This window comes from Pristiophorus japonicus, chromosome 27 (assembly GCF_044704955.1).
Source record: "Pristiophorus japonicus isolate sPriJap1 chromosome 27, sPriJap1.hap1, whole genome shotgun sequence".
Lineage (NCBI taxonomy): Eukaryota > Metazoa > Chordata > Chondrichthyes > Pristiophoridae > Pristiophorus > Pristiophorus japonicus.
The window spans coordinates 17,089,408-17,105,584 of NC_092003.1; the positions used below are offsets into that span (position 1 = coordinate 17,089,408).

General features: G+C 49.2%; 1 protein-coding gene across 2 annotated transcripts in view; it reads left to right on the plus strand.

Annotated features, from left to right (window-relative positions):
* The window catches only part of LOC139239503 (membrane-anchored junction protein), a 73,929-nt gene that overhangs the window by 15,786 nt on the left and 41,966 nt on the right, over positions 1–16,177 (plus strand). For both annotated transcript variants that reach the window (XM_070868296.1, XM_070868297.1), the window contains exon 5: positions 8,969–8,997. In XM_070868296.1, coding sequence (XP_070724397.1) covers positions 8,969–8,997 — 29 coding nt within the window. The remainder of the gene's footprint in view (positions 1–8,968; positions 8,998–16,177) is intronic.

Below are 16,177 nucleotides of genomic sequence, written 5' to 3' on the forward strand. Positions count from 1 at the left end.
TGCTTTCTGCATGCTCTCGGCAATGAGACTCGAGGTGCTCAGCGCCCTCCCGGATGCTCTTCCTCCACTTAGGGCGGTCTTTGGCCAGGGACTCCCAGGTGTCAGTGGGGATGTCGCACTTTATCAAGGAAGCTTTGAGCGTGTCCTTGAAACGTTTCCTCTGCCCACCTCGGGCTCGTTTGCTGTGTATGAGTTTCGAGTGGAGCGCTTGCTTTGGGAGTCACGTGTCTGGCATGCGGACAATGTGGCCTGCCCAGCGGAGCTGGTCGAGTGTGGTCAGTGCTTCGATGCTGGGGATGTTGCCTCCCATTTGCCACCATTGTTAAACTTCAGCTCATCCAAAACTTTACTTTCACCAAGGCTTGCTTGCCCATTACCCCTGTTCTGACTGAACTTCATTGACTCCTGAACCCCCAACACCTCAAATTGAAATCCCTCCATGGACTTGCCATTCCTCCTCCAGAACTATCCATTCTTTTGACTCTGGCATCATGTGCCCCCTGCCCCCAACCTTCTCCCCGCCAATAGCCACTGCGTTTTCAGCTGCCTCAGCCACATGGTCTAGAATTCTCACCATAAACCCTTCTGCCTCAATCTCCTCCTTTTAAGACCCTCGTTTTAAAAATCCTGCCTTTCTGACCAAACTTTTGGTCAGCTCAGCTAATCGCTCTTTTTGGTTTGGCACCAATTTTCTCTTTGGTCCTTCCTGACCCATTGGGATTGAGGCATGCGCATCATCTCAAGCGCTGCCCTGGGTGGGATCACCTCAGCACAGCATAGGAACTGAAATCTGGGATCTCATGTGGCTCAATCATTTTCCCTCCGAGCCATTCAGGGAGTTTGCTGCTATTTCTTTCTTGTGCTGTGTGTGAGCTCATGTTTGTCAGTTAATAAATTGCAAAACGATGGCTGTAGCAAGTTACAAAATAAGCCGTATGTACTCTTCAACCTGAAAATAAATGCAAGGTACCCCAGAATTTTACATGATTGAAATTAAGTCAATCGGTCCAAGTCAGCATGGATTTATGAAAGGGAAATCATGCTTGACAAATCTTCTCGAATTTTTTGAGGATATAACTAGTAGAGTGGACAAGGGAGAACCAGTGGATGTGGTGTATTTGGACTTTCAAAAGGCTTTTGACAAGATCCCACACAAGAGATCGGTGTGCAAAATTAAAGCACATGGTATTGGGGGTAATGTACTGACGTGGATAGAGAACTGGTTGACAGACAGGAAGCAAAGAGTAGGAATAAACGGGTCCTTTTCAGAATGGCAGGCAGTGACTAATGGGGTACCACAAGATTCAGTGCTGGGACCTCATCTATTTACAATATACATTAATGATTTAGATGAAGGAATTGAATGTAATATCTCCAAGTTTGCAGATGACACTAAACTGGGTGGCAGTGTGAGCTGTGAGGAGGATGCTAAGAGGCTGCAGGGTGACTTGGACAGGTTAGGTGAGTGGGCAAATGCATGGCAGATGCAGTATAATGTAGATAAATGTGAGGTTATCCACTTTGGGGGAAAAAACAGAGATGCAGATTATTATCTGAATGGTGACAGATTAGGAAAAGGGGAGGTGCAACGAGACCTGGGTGTCATGGTACATCAGTCATTGAAAATTGGCATGCAGGTACAGCAGGCGGTGAAGAAGGCAAATGGCATGTTGGCCTTCATAGCGAGAGGATTTGAGTTTAGGAGCAGGGAGGTCTTACTGCAGTAGTACAGGGCCTTGGTGAGGCCACACCTTGAATATTGTGTTCAGTTTTGGTCTCTGAGGAAGGACATTTTTGCTATTGAGGGAGTGCAGTGAAGGTTCACCAGACTGATTCCCGGGATGGCAGGACTGACATATGAAGAAAGACTAGATCGGCTAAGCTTATATTCACTGGAATTTAGAAGAATGAGAGGGGATCTCATAGAAACATATAAAATTCTGACGGGATTGGACAGGTTAGATGCGGGAAGAATGTTCCCGATGTTGGGGAAGTCCAGAACCAGGGGTCACTGTCTAAGGATAAGGGGTAAGCCATTTAGGACTGAGATGAGGAGAAACTTCTTCACTCAGAGAGTTGTTAACCTGTGGAATTCCCTGCTGCAGAGAGTTGTTGAGGCCAGTTCATTGTATATATTCAAGAGGGAGTTAGATATGGCCCTTACGGCTAAATGGATCAAGGGGTATGGAGAGAAAGCAGGAAAGGGGTACTGAGGTGAATGATCAGCCATGATCTTATTGAATGGTGGTGCAGGCTCGAAGGGCTGAATGGCCTACTCCTGCACCTATTGTCTATGTAAGTCAAAATATTAAGTTTTGTATGTTTCACACTTCTGGTACAAGTGAGGATACTGAGTACCTGGATTTATAAAATGTCATTCCATTAAGATTGCCCACCACCTACAAGGCTCAAGTCAGGAGTGTAATGGAATATTCCCCACTTGCTCGGCTGGGTTCACTTGTAACAACACTCAAGCTCAGCATCATTAGAGCAGAGCAGTTTTCTTGATTGCTGCCTTTGCCGCTGGACTCAGTATCCACCCCCTCCAGCACCGATGCACTGTGGCTGCAGTGTGTACAATCTACAGGTGCATTGCAGCAACACATCAAGCCCCATAACCTCTATCACTGAGTACAAGAGAAGCAGCATCATGGGAACACCATCACATTTAACGTTACCTCCAAGTCACACCTCATCCTGACTTGGCCATAAATCCCTGCAGTTACTCCATTGTTGCTCGGTCAATACCTTGGAACTCCCTACCTAACAGCACCGTGCGAGCACCATCGCCTTGAGGACTGCAGCAGTTCACCACTTTCATCACCACCTTCTCGGGACAATTGGGAATGGGCAATAAATGCAACCTTGCCAGTGGCGTCCACATCCCAACAACAAATTACTCTGGTTCGTTGCTGATTAACCGTTACTGGCTCTGTACATTTGTAATAGTATTTGGTGCTTTCTAGAGTTGTTTAAAGTTGGTGAGGGTGGTGCCGCAAGTGGAGAAGGCCTTGGTTCTGACTGCAAGAGTTCTGGTCAGACCACTTGCTCCCAGTCCTGGGTGCTGTCGTTGCCATCCTCCTTAGCCTGCAGCATGACAGGGAAAGAGAGCAGAGGCAGCAAAGAAGAGAACAAGCTGCTCACAGAAGGAACGAAAGAAAGACTTGCATTTATATAGCGCCTTTCATGACCACCAGACGTCTTAAAGCGCTTTACAGCCAATTAAGCACTTTTGGAGTGTAGTCACTGTTGTAATGTAGGAAACGGGCAGCCAATTTGCGCACAAATAACTTCTTCTTTACAGGCGGTCACTCGTAACGAGGATGACTTGCTTCCATACCAAAAAGGGATGAGTTCACAGGTGTTTCAATAAAGGATCTAATATTCCAGATCCCGAACTGCATGTTGAAGGGTGGAAGATGCCTGTGCGTGGATTTTTTTAACGTGTGGTGACCGTTGCACACCAGCCACCACCCGGGCTTGACAGAGCTAGGTCTTGGTCCAGTGGCAGGGATTAAGCAAGACGACTGGAGACCAGCTCTGCTGCACGGACCTAGTGCGCGCACATATTGCAGTGTGGGCTGGCCCAGGGCCCTCGCCTCTCCTGGGCCCCAACCTCGCCGCTCCTGTGTTCTGATCTCGCCAGTCTAGCTATACCTGCCCACGCTCAAATCAGCAACCTGGATAATGGTGATGTCCAATCCCAACAATAACAACAACGACGTGATAATGAACAGATAATCTGTTTTAGTGATGTTGATTGAGGGATAAATATTAGCCAGGACATCGGGGATAGGGCCCTGCTCTTCTCCAAAAGAGTGCCGTGGGATCATTTACGTCCACCTGAGAGAGCAGATGTTTCACGTCTCATCCAAAAGACGGCACCTCTGACAGTGCAGCACTCCCTCAGCACTGCACTGCAGTGTCAGCCTAGATTTATGTGCTCAACTCCCTGGAGTGAGGCTTGAACCCACCACCTTCTGATTCAGAGGCAAGAGCACTACCCACTGAGCAACAGCTGACACTGAGGAGGAAGGGAGGAGGCAACCAGCACATCCTGTCTCCGGCTGGGCTGTCCTTGATCGCCTTATTCGACAACAATTCCACTGAACACAACCCCAAATCTCCATTGTACAACAGTCACACACTTCCAATCCCTCTGTTCCAGACCATCACAGCCTCCTCTTAGTCACATTGCTGAAATAAAAGCTAAAGAAACATTCCAATACTATTTTATACATCAATCAATCCAATATTACAGAACAAAGTCAAATCACCCTTGTGCATTCCCTTAGTGCCTGTCTTCTGTGTGTCTTTGCCTGTTCTGGTGCTCCGACGAGGTGCTACCCCAGTGATGCAGCAAGGCTGGTGGGAGGCTGCTGACTTTCAGTGGCGGAGACTGCAGATGGCCTTGCAGGGCGACCTCGAGCAGCTCTGGGCCCAGATGCCCGGCTCCAAGACTGCAGCACCTCGGCCTGGGCAGCAGCAGTCTGGGCTGGCTGCCACCAGCAAGGGCACTGGCAGTGGTGGGAGTCTGAATGCCGGCATCCTGAGATTGGACAGCAGGTTCGTGCTCCGCAATCCGAGCCATCTTTTGCTGGACTGCTGTGACACCCTGCAAGTCCCTTTCTGCTCTAGTAGACGCACTCTCAATGGCAGCAGTCTGAGCTTTGCGTGGCAGCAAGCTGGGCCTGCATGAGAGCAATATGAGTTTGCATGGCAGCAGCACTTGGGCATTGGGTGGCTTCTGCTTGTGCTGCAGAGACATCGGCCATCGCTGCATGATGGTTGGGTCCACAAGTGCGCTGGTGGAGTTGCCCATCACTTCAACGCTGGAAATCATGGGCTGAGGAATTGTATTCCACCACAATCTGTAACCTCATGGCTCGGCATATCCCTCACTCTATCATTACCATCAAGCCCGGGGACCAATCCTGGTTCAATGAGGAGTGCAGAAGAGCATGCCAGGAGCAGCATCAGGCATACCTAAAAATGAGGTGCTAACCTGGGGAAGCTGCAACACAGGGCTACATGCATGCTAAACAGCGGAAGCAGCATGCTATAGACACAGCTAAGCAATCCCACAATCAACAGATCAGATAAAAGCTCTGCAGTCCTGCCACATCCAGTTGTAAATGGTGATGGACAATTAAGAGGAGGAAGCTCCGTGAATATCTCCATCCTCAGTGATGGCGGAGCTCAGCACACAAGTGCAGAAGACAAGGCTGAACCAACTTCAGCCAAAAGTGCTGAGTGGATGATCCATATCAGCCTCTTCCTGAGGTCTCCACCATCACAGACGCCAGTCTTCAGCCAATTCGATTCAATCCACGTGATAATCAAGAAACGGCTGAGCGCATTGGATACAGCAAAGGTTTTGGGACCGAACAACATCCCGGCTGTCGTGCTGAAGACCTGTGCTCCAGAACAACCTGCGCCTGTAGCCCAGCTGTTTCAGTACAGCTACAACACTGGCATCTACCCAACAATGTGGAAAACTCCCAGCTATGTCCTGTCCATAAAAAGGACAAATCCAATCTGGCCAATTACGGCCCATCAGTCTAGTCTCAATTATCAACACAGTGATCAGAAGGTGCCATCGACAGTGCTATCAAGCAGCAATTACTCACCAATAACCTGCTCACCGATGCTCAGTTTGGGTTCCGCTAGGACTACCCGGCTCCAGACCTCATTACAGCCTTGGTCCAAACATGGACAAAAGAGCTGAATTCCAGAGGTGAGGAGAGTGTGACTGCCCTCGACATCCAGGCAGCATTTAACCGAGTGTGGAATCAAGGAGCCCTCGTAAAACTGAAGTCAATTTGAATCAAGGGGAAAACTCTCCACTGGCTGGAGTCATACCCAGCACAAAGGAAGATGGTTGTGGTTGTTGGTGGTCAATCATTCCAGCCCCAGGACATCGCTGCAGGAGTTCCTCAGCGCAGTGTCCTAGGCCCCACCACCTTCAGCTGCTTCATCAATGACCTTCCCTTCATCATAAGGTCAGAAGTAGGGATGTTTGCTGATGATTGCACAGTGTTAAGCTTTATTCTCAACTCCTCAGATAATTAAGGAGTCTATGCCCGCAAGTAGCAAGACCTGGACGACATTCAGGCTTGGGCTGATAAGTGGCATGTAATATTTGCAGCACACAAGTGCCAGGCAATGCCTATCTCCAACAAGCAAGAGTCTAACCACCACCCCATGACACTCAACGGCACTACCATCGCCAAATCCCCCACCATCAACATCCTGGGGGAGGTCACTATTGACCAGAAACTTAACTGGACCAGCCACATAAATACGGTAGCAACAAGAGCACATCAGAGGCTGGGTATTCTGCGATGAGTGTCTCACCTCCTGACCCCATAGCCCTTCCACCAGCTACAAGGCACAAGTCAGGAGTGTGATGGAACACTCTCCACTTGCCTGGATGAGTGCAGCTCCAACAACACTCAAGAAGCTCGACACCATCCAGGACAAAGCAGCCCGCTTGATTGTCACCCCATCCACCACCTTCAACATTCACTCCCTCCACCACCGGCACACCGTGGCTGCAGTGTGCACCATCTACAAGATGCACTGCAGCAACTCGCCAAGGCTTCTACCGCCTAGAAGGACAAGGGCAGCAGGCGCGTGGGAACACCACCACCTCCACGTTCCCCTCCCAGTCACACACCATCCCGACTTGGAAATATATCGTCCGTTCCTTCATCGTCGCTGGGTCACAATCCTGGAATTCCCTCCCTAACAGCACTGTGGGAGCACCTTCACCACAAGGACTGCAGCAGTTCAAGAAGGCGGCTCACCACCACCTTCTCAAGGAGCAATTAGGGATGGGCAATAAACGCTGGGCCTTGCCAGCGACGCCCACATCCCATGAACAAATTTTTTTAAAAGCCTTGCACCAGCGTGAGCATCCTGCAGAGTATTCAGCCACTCAACAGCTCGTTCAACGCTGAGCCGAATGCCACAATCACGATAATCAGCAGGCAACACACTAACTTTGTGCTGCTTGCATTGCATGAAACAGGCATTGCGATCCCCACGCCCGTTTTTTGGGGCAAACAAATTTCCTGCCGAAAGTTTTAAAAATGGAAGAATTGTCTGAGGTGTTCAATTGATGAATAACGGTGACCATGCTTAAGAAGTATTTCATTGGCTGTAAAGTGTTTTGGGACGTCCTTAGGTTGCGAAAGGCGCTGTAGAAATGCAAGTCCTTTTTTTACTTCAGAAGCTCTCTCCACAGAGCCGACTCATGGACCGAGTCTGTAGCAGTTGGTGTAGCAAAATTGAATGGCTGTGGACAGGAAGTGTGTGCCTTTACACAAGGTTTCAGCATGGTGTGTAGGTGGTGATTATTGTGTCAAGGGATGCTGCTGCAATCACATTAATGTTACACAATCTGCTTTACAGATCAAACAATTACATAACTTTTCTAACATTTCCCAAACTCATTGAAACATACAAGATTCTGAGGTGGAGTTACAGGATAGATACTGAGAAGTTGTTTCCCCGGGCTGGAGAGTCTAGAACCAGGGGGCACAGTCTCAGGATAAGGAGTAGGCCATTTAGGATTATATTGAGGAAAAATGTCTTTACTCAGTGGGTGGTGGATCTTTGGAATTCTCTACCCCGGAGGGCTGTGGATGCTCAGTCGTTGAGTATATTCAAGACTGAGATCGATGGATTTTTAGACACTATGGGGCGGATTTTCGGGTCCTCTCCACTCTGTTTTTCGCCCAGGAGCAGCGGCAATGGCGGGGGTGAGGTGTTCTGGGTGGGCGGTCAGCCTCCAGCGCCTCGCAGCGATCCTCGGGTCCGATTTAGCGGTGGCGCGGAGCAACACCGCCCAGAAGAACTGTGCCCGGTGTGTGCAACGCCTCTGGTTGCGACACCGGCGCGAATTGTGACTCCCGCCCGCCCAGCAGCGCGCCCCGCAGTGGACGCCTGGGAAATCGGGGCGGTCCCACCATCCCTTGCAGCGGAGAGGTGAGTAATGGACTCCTGAGGTCAGTGTGAGTGTTTTTCCTTTTAATTTTTTTTGCGATTTGTGTTGTGATGGCATGGGCAATGTTTTAGGAATTATTTGGGCAGGGGGGGTTACCCCCCAGGCGTCTCTGGGCGCGCTCCTGGCCCAGCTCTTTAGCTCGGAAGTTTCCTATGCTTGCGCCCAAGAGAGCTGTACAACGCCTCCCTTAGCGCTGCACCCCCTGACTTAGGGCCCAGCTGCTCGATGTTACTGACTAAGGCGCAAACTGTTCCCAGGAGCTAACTTTACCGCCCGGCCGCCATTACCGACCCAAAACATTAAAGCCGAAAATCCAGCCCTAAGGGTATCAAGGGATATGGGGATCGGCGGAAAAGTGGAGTTGAGGTAGAAGATCAGCCATGATCTTATTGAATGGCGGAGCATGTTCGAGAGATTGAGTAGACTGGGCCTATATTCTTTAGAGTTTAGAAGAATGAGAGGTGATCTCATTGAAATGTACAACGTTCTTCTAGCGCTTGACGGGGTAGATGCAGGGAGGGTGTTTCCCCCCGGGCTGGGGAGTCTAGAACCAGGGATCACAGTCTCAGGATAAGAGGTTGGCCATTTAGGACGGAGCTGAGGAGAAACTCCTTCACTCAGAGGGTGGTGAATCTTTGGAATTCTCTGCCCCAGAGGGCTGTGGAGGCTCAGTCGTTGAATATATTCAAGGCTGAGATCGATAGATTTTTGAATATTAAGAAATCGAGGGATATGGGGATCGGGCGGGAAAGTGGAGTTGAGGTCGAAGATCAGCCGTGATCGTATTGAATGGTGGAGCAGGCTCGAGGGGTCGTGTGGCCGACTCCTGCTCCTAATTCTTGTGTTCTTATGGTCAATTTATCAAATCTTAAAGTTGAAGTAAATTGAGCACTATTAACTGAACTATTCAACAGGCGTGAGTGAATTATTGACTGATTCATGTTGTCTTTGTTTCAGTTGACGAAGAAAGCCCTTTCACTGATTGTGTAAGTAAGAATCTAAATTTAACTTGTGCAAAGCTTGTTTCAGGTGAGTTATCTGAAATTGAAAGGATTAGTTAGCTTTAAAATGGTGGGCAGGATTAATGGAAAGTGATACAGAATTTACGAAAAAAAACATCAGACTAATCAAGCCCAATCCATCCAGAAAAAGACGAAAATAAATTGCATCAATTCAGGGAAAATTGGAAATTCAGCTCTAACACCCCAGGAATAAACGGTCTTGCATTTATATAGCAACTTTAACGTCTGCAGGATGTCCCAAAGTGCTTCACAGGCAATGAAGTACTTTCAAATGTTGAAATGTAGGTCAAGATGGCAGGCAATTTGTGCATAGCAAGGTCCTCCAAACGGCAATGACTGACTAACTGATAACCAAATAATCTATTTTAGACATTGGTTGAGGGATTAATGTTGGCCAGGACACTGGGAAAACTTCTCTGCTCATCTTCTAATAGTGCCATGCGATCTTTAACATCCACTTGGGCGGGAAGATAAGGTCTTGATTTAGATTTAATATCTCATCCGAAAGACATGCTCTGACAATGCAGCAATCCCTCAGCGCTGCATTGGAGTGTCAGCCTAAGTTATGGGCTCAAGTCTCTGGAGTAGGGTTCGAACCCGCGACCTTAGAGATGAAAGTTGTCATGTTTGTAACTACAATGTAACACCACTGTATTACTGTATACACTCAACTTAGATGCACACCTTGACCACAGGGGTGAACTTGTGGGAGACACTCCCTACCTGACCACACAGGAGGTCCCACGCAGGGTCACCACTTCTGGAATCCTGTAATAAAGAGCTAAGGTCACAAAGTGGCCTTGTCTCTGAAATGTGCCTCGTGTGGTTTAATGCTGTAGAGTAAGGACTTTGGCGATGAGAAACGGGAATCCACGACCCACGAGAATGGCCACCGGTAGCACAGAGGAACGGTACTGTGTTGGGGAAGACTGGGACGATTTTGTCAAAGGGCTTCAGCAAAGCTTTGTCACGAAAGACTGGCTGGGGGATGCAGCGGCCGACAAGCGACGGGCTCATCTCCTGACCAGCTGCGGGCCAAAGACTTATGCGCTCATGAAGGACTTACTGGCACCCGAAAAGCCGTCGGGCAAAACCTTTGAAGAGCTTAGCAAATTAATCGGGGAGCACCTCAAACCAGCGAGCAGCATACACATGGCCCGACACAGATTCTACACCCACCAACGTCGTGAAGGACAGAGCATACCGGACTTCGTAGCGGACCTCCAGCATTTGGCCAGCCTCTGTAAGTTCACAGACGCCTGCAGGGGGGAGATGCTAAGGGAATTCTTTATCGAGGATTTCTGTCATGTGTGAATTTTTCGCAAGTTAATTGAGACCAAGGACTTGACCTTGGGAACGGCAGCGTTGTTAGCTCAAACTTTCATGGCAGGGGAGGAAGAGACGAAAATGATTTACGCGCGCAATTCTGCCTCTAACGCAGCGATGGATCAGGGAGTCAACACTATCAATGCTGCTCAGAGCCCCGCAGGCAGGCAAGGGCAGTCCGACATTTACCAAGCAGCAATAGACCCCAGAGCAGGACCTCAACAGAGACAATGGCAGGCTGAACGGATGTTCACGCCATCACAGTGGACAATGCGGCCCGGGATGGGGCCATTGACACCCACTAATAGGGTACTTAAGAGTAGTCAAAGGGACAGTCAGCATGGAATTCCTGGCCATAGTCCCTTTGTCCCCAACAATGGAAACTTTAACTCATGCTGGAGGTGTGGGGGAAAACACTCAGCCAGATCCTGAAGATTCCAACAGTTTGTCTGCAGAAACTACAATCTCAGTGGCCATTTAGCTCGAATGTGCAGAAAACCTGCAACCAGACTAATATATGAGACAGATGGACCAGAAGAGGGTTCTGTGAGGCAGGATGACTTTTGGGGCAAATCGATGGACGCCGAGGTTCAGCGGGTCCATGTGGCAAATATTCACAGTTCATACACCAAAACGCCACCAATGATGATGAGGGTTTTGTTGAATGGCATCCCTGGACACTGGGGCCAGCCAGTCACTCATGGGCATTCAGCAATTTGAGAAGCTGTGGCCACTCAAAGCCAGTCGACCCAAATTAGAACGTATTGAGACACAATTATGGACTTACACCAAAGAAATCATTCCGGTGCTAGGCAATGCAATGATGCCTGTCACACACAATGGATTAGTGAAACCGGCTGCCACTCTGGATTGTCCTGGGCAATGGTCCCGCACTGTTGGGGAGGAGCTGGTTAGCCAAGATGAACTGGAAATGGGGGAATGTTCACGCAATGTCCTCGGTGGAGCGAAGTTCGTGCTCACAAGTCCTACAACAATTCGAGTCACGATTCCAACTGGGCGTCGGGACTTTCAAAGGCACTAAAGTAGTGATATACACATCACCCCGGACGCCAGGTCAGTGCACCACAAAGCCAGAGCGGTGCCGTATGTGATGAAGGAAAAAATCGAGAGCGAATTGGACCAGCTGTTGCGAGAGGGCATCATCTCGCCTGTTGAATTCAGCGACTGGGCGAGCCCCATCGTTCCCGTTCTAAAAGCGGATGGCTCTGTCAGGATCTGTGACGACTACAAGGCCACCATCAATCGGGTGTCCCTACAAGATCAATACTCGCTCCCAAGAGCGGAGGACCTCTTTGCCACGCTGGCAGGCGGCAAGCTGTTCACCAAGTTGGACCTCACTTCAGCCTATATGACCCAGGAACTGGCCGACGAACCTAAACTACTGACCACCATCACCACGCACAAGGGATTGTTTGCGTATAACAGGTGCCCGTTTGGCATTTGATCAGCAGCCGCAATTTTTCAACGTAACATGGAAAGCCTGCTTAAATCCATTCCAGGAACGATCGTTTTCCAGGATGATTTCCTCATCACGGGTCAAGACACCGAGGAACACCTCCACAACCTGGAGGAGGTGCTACGCCGACTGGACCGGGTAGGCCTGCGACTCAAGAAGTCTAAATGCATGTTTTTAGCTCCTGAGGTTGAGTTTCTGGGCAGGAGAGTTGCTGCAGATGGGATTCGGCCCACCGAATCCAAAACAGCCGATTTGACGAGCACCCAGGCCCTGCAACACATCGGAGCTGCGTTCATTCCTGGGACTGTTGAACTATTTCGGGAACTTTCTGCCGAACTTGAGCACGTCGTTGGAGCCGCTACACGTGCTCCTGCGTAAGGGTTGCGATGGTTTTGGGGGGACCGTCAGGAACGGGCTTTTGATCGGGCGCGAAACCTACTTTGTTCAAACAAGTTGTTGACCCTGTAGAACCCCTGTAAACATTTAGTTCTGACATGTGATGCATCGTCCTATGGGGTTGGGTGCGTGTTGCAGCAGGGTAATGCTGAAATGCTGAGGGTCAGCTACAACCTGTGGCTTATGCCTCCAGGTCGTGCTCTCAAGCAGAACGGGGATATGGGATGGTCGAGAAGGAAGCGCTTGCATGTGTCTATGGTGTAAAAAAAATGCATCAGTACCTCTTCGGTAGTAAGTTTGAATTAGAGATGGAGCACAAGCCACTCACATCCCTGTTGTCATACAGCAAGGCTGTCAATGCTAACGATCAGCTCGCATACAGCGGTGGGCTCTCACTCTAGCTGCTTATGACTACTCCATCCGGCACCGGCCCGGCACTGAAAACTGCGCTGACGCGCTCAGCAGGCTCCCACTGGCCACCACCGAGGGGGCAGTTGAGCAAAGCGCCGAGATGGTCATGGCTGTCGATGCCTTTGACAGTGCAGGCTCCCCCATCACTGCCCGCCAGATCAAAATCTGGACAAACAGAGATCCCCCTCCTATCCCTGATTAGGAAATGTGTCCTGACTGGGGATTGGGCGCCCGCACACGGAGTATGCCCTGAGGAGGTCAAACCGTTCCACAGGCGGATGGATGAGCTCTCCATCCAAGCCTACTGCCTACTATGGGGCAGCCGGGTAGTCATGCCCCAGAAGGGCAGGGAGGCATTCATCAGGGAACTCCACAGCGAGCACCCAAGCATTGTGATGATGAAGGCCATTGCCCGGTCACACTTTTGGTGGCCTGGAATTGACTCAGACCTGGAACACTATGTTCGCAGGTGCACGACCTGTGCCCAACTGGGTAATGCCCCTAGGGAGGCCCCGTTCAGCCCGTGGCCCTGGCCCACCAAGCCATGGTCACGCATTCACGTTGACTACGCGGGCCCGTTCATGGGGAAGATGTTCCTCATTGTAGTAGGTGCGTACTCAAAATGGATCGAATGCATCATCCTGAATTCATACACGTCATCCACCACTGGAAAGCCTACGTGCGATCTTTGCAACCCATGGCTTGCCGGACATCCTGGTTAGTGATAATGGCCTGTGTTTCACGAGCTATGAATTCCGGGAGTTTATGTCGGGCAATGGCATCAACCACGTCAGGACTGCAGCGTTCAAGCCGGCCTCCAATGGCCAGGCGGAACGGGCAGTCCAAATCATTAAGCAAGGTATGCTCAGAATACAAGGACCCGCCCTACAATGCCGCCTATCGCGCCTCCTGCTGGCCTATAGATCCCGCCCGCACTCACTCACGGGGGTTCCGCCCGCAGAGCTACTCATGAAACGGACACTCAAAACTCGGTTGTCCCTCATCCACCTAGTCCTGACCGACATAGTTGAGCGCAAGTCACAAAACGAGTACCATGACCGTAACTCAAGGGGGAGATGTATAGAAATAAATGATCCTGTATTCGTCCTCAATCACGCCATGGGGCCTAAATGGCTTGAGGATACTATAATTGACAAAGAGGGGAATAGGGTCATCGTGGTAAAACTCAACAATGGCCAGATATGCCGTAAGCATGTGGACCAAGTAAAAAAAAAGGTTCAGCATAGACACGGAGGAACCTGAAGAAGACCACGAGATGGAGCTCACACTACTGCCAGCGAACGTGCAACAAAAGCAATCAAAAGAATGCACAGTCCCTGAGGTCAGCCCTGACAGGCCGGAATCACCACAGGTGACAGACACTCACGTCAGTGTCCAACAACCAGAGCCCCAATTGCGGCACTCCACGAGGGAGCATGGATCACCTGAAAGACTAAACCTATGATCCCAGTAAGACTTGGGGGGGGGGGGGGGGGGAGGGTGATGGTGATGTCATGTATGTAACTACAATGTAACACCACTGTATTACTGTATACACTCAACTTAGATGTACACCTTGACCACAGGGGGTGAACTTGTGGGAGACACTCCCTACCTGACCACACAGGTATATAAAGGGAGGTCCCACGCAGGAATCCTGTAATAAAGAGTTAAGGTCACAGAGTGGCCTTGTCCCTGGAATGTGCCTTGTGTGGTTTCATGCTGTAGAGTAAGGACTTTACAAAAGTGTTGCCTTTGAACCAAGGTTTGAAATCCAAGACAATCAAGGGAGGCTCCAGGAGACTTTTATAACCCAAAGCCTCCTAATCCCAGCAAACTAATGATTGTTTATCTGGGCATGGCCTCTTCACGCGGGAATATGCCAAGTTCCCCTTTAAAGAACTGCAGCCAGTCCATACCCAGTTTCAGAAGTCAGTCCTAGAGGGCAATGGCTCTCTGAAAATAAATACTTCCCAGAATCTAGCTTAATATTCAAATTCCAGAAAAACATCAGCATGACAGAAAATCCCAAGGAAACTGGTTTCAATGAAAAACAAGCCGGAACAATGAACATAGATGACTTCATGAGGTTGCTCCATGGTTTCAATTCACAAGGAATCACTTCTTGTGAGATCATTGTTTCCACAACTTAGGTCTGATCATGAATGAAAAGATAGTCTTGTTACAAGCCCTTTTGGAACTTTTTTTGCTATATTGAAAATGATTTTGCAATCATTTGGAACAGGTTTAGTTTGGATTTGGGTCAAAACAGATACAAGTAATCAAAACTGAGCATTGACCTCTTTTGCACACAACCACAATTGAATGTAATGTCAGCTGTAGCTCAGTGGGTAGCACACTCGCCTCTGAATCAGAAGATTGTGGGTTCAAGTCCCACCCCAGGTACTTGAGCACATAAATCTAGGCTGACATTCCAGGGCAGTGCTTGAGGGAGTGCTGCACTGTCGGAGGGGTAGTACTGAGGGAGTGCTGTACTGTCGGAGGGGCAGTACTGAGTGAGCGCCGCACTGTCGGAGGGGTAGTAGTGAGGGGCAGTTCGGAGGGGCAGTACTGAGGGAGTGTCGGAGGGGCATTACCGAGGGAGTGCTGCACTGTCGGAGGGGCAGTACGGTGGGAGTGCTGCACTGTCGGATGAGATGTAAACCGAAATTCCATCTGCCTGTTCAGGTGGATGTAAAATATACCTATTTCGAAGAAGAGCAGGGGAGTTCTCCCTGGTGTCCTGGCTAATATTTATCCATCAATCAACATAACAAAAACAGATTATCTGGTCATTATTACATTTGTGGGAGTTGCCCACATTATAACAGTAACTACACTCCAAAAGTACTTAATTGGCTGTAAAGTGCTTTGAGACGTCTGGTAGTTGTGAAAGGTGCTATATAAATGCATTTCTTTCCTTCCTTCCTCTGTGCCTAATCCATGCCCTCTAGTCTTATTCTCTTTATCGATTTCAAATAACTCATCCAAGCAGGCTAAGACTGAGGTTGTAACTAGCAGAATAGATAAAGGGGAACCAGTGGCTGTGGTGTATTTGGATTTTCAGAAGGCATCTGATAAAGTGCCATCCCAGAGGTTACTAAACAAAATTAGGACTCATGGATTTGGGGTAACCCCAAATTCACCAGACTGCACTATCCACAATAAAAGACAAGTGGCGTGACTTGTTCCTGAGGTAAGGCTACGATTAGATTCCTCGGGAACATGTTTGAAATGAGATTGTAGTGTATTTACTTCATGGGTTCTTTACTTAAGAATTTACAGCAACACATTTGCTGTAAAGAACGATCTGGTGTATTAGCAAAGGTTTAACAATCAAACTGAACCCGACCAGTTCATCCACCAGGCTCACAACTGCATGCCTCATCGTGGAGAACCTGAACTCAATTAACTGGGGTTTTATTGAGCCTTGTGATCATCACGTGACTGGCTAAGCCACTCACAGTACAATTATTTTGTTGTGAACAAATAAAACATTAAATCAAGTGCCCCCTGGGGGAGGGGAGGGGACAC